The sequence below is a fragment of the Merops nubicus genome, unplaced genomic scaffold (genome assembly GCF_000691845.1).
Source record: "Merops nubicus isolate BGI_N331 unplaced genomic scaffold, ASM69184v1 scaffold23206, whole genome shotgun sequence".
Taxonomy (NCBI): Eukaryota; Metazoa; Chordata; class Aves; order Coraciiformes; family Meropidae; genus Merops; species Merops nubicus.
In genome coordinates, this window is record NW_008616799.1 from 2,862 (window position 1) to 7,894 (window position 5,033).

The 5,033-nt window shown below is 42.1% G+C and overlaps 1 protein-coding gene across 1 annotated transcript; it reads right to left on the reverse strand.

The window, feature by feature from the left end:
* Positions 1 to 586: 586 nt before the first annotated feature.
* KCNF1 (potassium voltage-gated channel, subfamily F, member 1) lies at positions 587 to 2,822 on the reverse strand. The gene is made up of 2 exons (XM_008942927.1): positions 2,721 to 2,822; positions 587 to 2,653 (listed from the first exon to the last, which is right to left on the reverse strand). The coding sequence occupies exon 2, from the start codon at positions 2,420 to 2,422 to the stop codon at positions 959 to 961; it is 1,464 nt and encodes a 487-aa protein (XP_008941175.1). The 5' UTR covers positions 2,423 to 2,653; positions 2,721 to 2,822; the 3' UTR covers positions 587 to 958.
* Between the last annotated feature and the right edge of the window lie 2,211 nt (positions 2,823 to 5,033).

Here is a 5,033-nt window from a genome sequence, read left to right on the forward strand (position 1 = left end):
TTTAGGTGAATATTTTTACCATAGATCAGTTGGACGTTATACTATTTTTATTGAAACTTTCTCTACACTTTCAGAGTTAAAATTTCTTATTTAGAAGTAGTCCATTTACCTCCACAATAAATATCTCTTGCTTTAACAGTGAATTAAAAATGTTATAAATTCACTTACAGTTTAAAAATTACTTGATTATAAATCCTTTCTGAAAGATCTCTGCATACATAAATTATTATATTACAATTAAAAGCTAGAACAATTTTTTTTGTCATTTGTTTCTTAAAATACATTGATTCTATTCTACCTATCTGCTTAAAAATAACTTCATATCCAACTGAAAATTATATTTTTTCTGGAAAGAGGATCAGATACCTACTCAAGAAGTTTACCCCTAATTATATTTCACAAAACTGAAACCATTCTTTAATATACTGCACACATTATATGGTTGTACCTTTCATATTATGCTGTAGGCTGAAACTGTTCACAATGTTTTCCTATATAAGCTTGAATCTATATGAGTGAGAGGCTGCTTTTATTTTTTAAGGAGCAGTTCTCCTAGCTGCAAAGGGATTGAAGACAGCCTGGAAGACACACTGTGTGCGATGCTGCTCTTTATTGTCACAGGTACAGAGTTCTGATGTGGCAATGCTGCACATTCAGGTCATCAAACATTTACTGATCAGGAAGGACTTCTCAGTCTCTAAAATGGTTACAAATGTTTTCTGTTGGAACGTGCTCATTCTAAGCAGTCTGATTTCAGTGGAGTTCTACTACTTTATTTTGGGCAATAACAGCAAAGCCTTACCAACTGCAGATGGAGATACCATGGGGTTAATTTATACTGATGTTGGAAAAGCAAAGCAGTGCTCCCTCCCAGCTCTGACAGATCCCACGAGTCTGTTCAGTAGTTGATTGTCAGGTCCTCCCGATCTAGAGCTTAGCGTTGACAACAGCTCACAGTTTATTTGCAGCTTTGAAGCCTGGTCCTATAATGTTTGTCTTCTGACAGGAGATGAATAAAGGTGTCACTGTGGGAGACCTTTAGCCGGGTGCTATGAAAAGGACCCTCTTTGCCTCCCTTCCCAAGATCCTCTAATTCACTTTTGGAGCTTGTGGCTTTCCCCTCCGCTGAGTTTAGCTCCATTAGCTCCAATTCATGCTTGGCAGCTGTTTCTAAAACTCTCTGTTTGTTGTAATACCTGACAAAGTTGTTAATGATGGGATGGATGGGAAGGGCAATCGCTATCACCCCGCAAAGAAAACTGATGGCAGCATTCAGTTTTCCTAGTGTTGTTTTAGGGTATATGTCTCCATATCCCACCGTGGTCATGGTAATGATCGCCCACCAAAATGACTGAGGGATGCTTTTAAATAAAGTTTCAGGGTGACTTTGCTCCATGGTATAACCCAAGGCAGAAAAGACAAAGATTCCAACAGCCAAGTACATGAGGAGCAGCCCGAGCTCCTTAAAGCTGCGCTTCAGGGCGTAGGTGAGAGTCTGGAGCCCCGAGGAGTGCCGTGCCAGCTTGAAAATCCTCGCGATCCTCATGATGCGCAGCGCCTGGACAGCCTGCTGCACATTGCTCAGCTCCATCAGCTTGGCTCCCAGGTGGGTCAGGGTCAGGCTGACATAGAAAGGAAGTATTGCTAGCACATCAACAATGTTCATGAAGGACAGGACAAAGTGGAGTTTGTTGGGAGACGAGATGAGCCTCAGCACGTACTCCATGGTAAACCAGCCTATACAGGCTGTCTCTATGCTGTCCAGGGTTGGGTGCTCCATACGGTTCCCCTCTGTGTCTACGACCTGCAGGTCTGGGATGGTCCCCACACACATCACGACGGAGGAGACCAAAATAAACAGGAAGGACAGAACAGCAATCACTCGAGCTGGGTAGGATGATTCTGGCTTCTCCAGAAATTTCCAGATGTATTTTTGGCACCTTTTCCAGCGACTTTCTGAGGCATCTACTCCCAAGTCATCCAGAATCAGTTGCACCCTTCGAGCTATTTCTTCCAGTTCCTCCTTTTTTTCACTTAGATGAGTTTTGCAGCAGTCATCCAGAAATTTCAGGTCCACTTTCCAAAATTCCATTTCATTTTTGAAACATATGGGGCATATTCCTTTCTTCATGTGAATTTCCCCAAAGTAGTACACGTCAATAATGCATTTGAAAGCATCTGGATCTCTGTCAAAGTAAAACTCTCTTTTTCCAGGATCATAGTCATCACAGAGGGAGAATATGCTATCGTAACCCCCCGACAAACAGTTGATCAGCTCTGCCAGCCGTGTTTCTGGGTACTGATTCAGGTTATCTCCGTAGAACACCTGCCTTACCCCACCGACATTGACTACAATCTCCGTTTCTTCGTTTATTTCTGATCTGTCAGTGTCCACCTCTGGAAACCCAGAGTCACCTGCCATTTTAATTGTATTGGATTTTATTTGAATTTTTATCCTGTTGTTTGGTTTCAAAGCTTTATGGCTTTAATTTCTCATGAAAGCAAATCAGCACCGAGTCAGCTTTACTACAAACGTTACCAAACTAACTCAGAGTCGTGGTGGGAAAGGTTACAGAAATAAACCTGTGGTCAGGAAAGCCTCTTGAAGTATGCAACAAGCTGCAGGGAAAAGACAAATCATTGGGCTGCTGTGCTCGCAAGCAGGATGTTAGAAAGCTCCAGCAGATTTGAAAGAGAAGAAACCATTTAATAACACTCACCCCTCTGTTCAGTGCTCGAGAGTCTTTTCGGGTCCCATTCTCTCTCTAAAAGTGATATTTATTCAGAGGTTGGAAGCCACGGCAGAGAAATAAATCCTGTGCTCTGATTAATGCAACGTTCAGTGAGTGACAGTTCTCAGAGAGACAGTCAGCAGGGAGAGCCCACAGAAAACTGTTGCAATTTCTCTTCGATTCCACAGATCTCCCTAGAAAGCTGCTATTGAATTTTGTTTCTCCTTCCGTTTTCTTTTTACTTTAATGTCTTCCAGAGTTCATCTGCTGACTCTTGCACATAGTCGGTGCAAGCGTGCAGAGGAGAAACTTGTGCTTGTTTTCCCTTTGCTGTTTCCCAACACAATAGGGAGCCCAGGCTGCGAGGAGTCCTTTCCAAACTCTACCCTCTTCTGGTGAGACCCAGCAAAGCACCTGCTACACAGAGAACACAGCTCAGCTATTTATACACCTGCCGAGCCATAAAAGAACGTGTTTCTATACCACCATGCCCTTTAATCATTTAAAAAAAAAAATTGTTTAAATCAAATACAAGACATAATCGTATATAAAGTCAGTCAGAGTTGCAGAAAAACACCCAAACGTTTTCTTCCTCTGGCAAAAATACTGTGTTTTGGAAAAAAATCACTACATAAATCTTGATCTCAGCAGGACTCAAACAAGTCTAGAGTAATTCACTGTCAGGACATTGAGTTACTGTAGAATCATAATGGTGTCACCAAGAACCAAGCAGAGACCATGAAGTTTTCATTGCAGCTGTGGAGCAAAACTTTGCCTGCACTCTGTGTACCTTTTCCAGAGCTTTTTGTCCTCTGTTTTAGCCATGTTTTCTTCATCTGCAGTGAACTGACACTGATGAGGATTTGAGTAATTTATGTCTGTGATGACTTTTCGATGAATGCTACTTCACCAGCAGTAGTGCTTTGTACTGCAGCCAGCACTTAACAAGTAGAAGCAGAATAACAAGTATTTCCTTTTAACTTTGTTTTGTCCAGATTCCAAGATTTGATGGACATTTGCTCCCTGGACCCTTATGTGCAGGAAGACCTACCACTGTGCTCTTAAATTCCTAAATCTGACTACACAGTTCATTTTAGTGGGTCCTGAGGGCTCTGATCCAGCAAAACTCACAGTTAGAAAGTTAACTGTTTCCAGCCACAGAAGAATGATCTTTTTTTTTTTTTTTTTTCCAATTTACTGGCTTCTGAAAAGCTTATAAATGAAGGGGCAGATTCAACTGCTAATTTGCTTATTGAGGCTTGTGTCCATCCTGGAAGAAAGGTGAGAGCTGTGACGTGCCTACTATCCTCAGGCTGGTGTCATCCAGCAAGGGGGACTCTGGTGAGTACACTGTGCTCCATTTCCACTCCCTTGCTTGAAACTTACAGGGAATTAGTAAAAGGTCTAGTCTTGGCACAGAGTATGCACATAGCCTCACACACCTTATGAATACTTCTTGGAGGTAGTTTATGACACGTGGGGTTCACAAGCCATGAGTTAAAATCACTGATCCAACCCCTTCCCAGACCTTCCAATGACCTTCTTTGTCCCTGAGCTCTTGCATGTTTGAAAGGAGTGAAAATATGAGAGAGAAGAGGTAAATTCATAATAGAGGAAGACCTGCAAGAAACCTATGAAACAGAGGAACATGATCTTTTCTCTTTGTCTGTCACATCCATGCACAAATTTATAATGCAAAAACTGAAGCCAAGGGAAAGGGGTTCTGTCTGCACTGTTGTAGTCACCCAGTAAATGTAACACTCAGCCTCACAGGGAGGAATAAGCCACGCATGAACCACAGCTCCATAATCTTCCTCAAATGGCTGGGTTGTGTCACTCATATGGTTGCTGCAGAACAGTATAGAGGGCAAGGAACAATAAATGCAGGGGCTGGTCAATTTGTTCAAGTGACAGTCCCAGGAAAAGGGTAATACCTATTAGTCTACATCTGAGTCACACTGTTAATCTCTGGAGGCCAGTGTCACCTTCATGTGTTCCTGAGGGTATTGCACAGTGTGGGTGTAATACAAGATTTCCCTTGAATTTTTGTCTAGGCACATATAAGTTTGCTGAGACTTGCAAGCTCCTTGGGTCAAGAGACCTTAGAGATCTGAGAAAACACTAGGTTTTGTGGGTCCAGAAATACATATTTACCCACCTGGGTCTTCCTTGCCCACTAACATGAACGGTTTAGCTCGATATTAGCACAGCAAATTTTAAGATGCCAATAGCAGGTGCCAATGTTTGCACAGGGAAAAATGCAGATGGGATTACTAATTACCAGTTCTTGTAAGACAATGC

Excerpts from the sequence above, each read along its gene's own strand:
- KCNF1 (XM_008942927.1), bottom strand. The coding sequence starts at position 2,422 with ATGGCAGGTGACTCTGGGTTTCCAGAGGTGGACACTGACAGATCAGAA.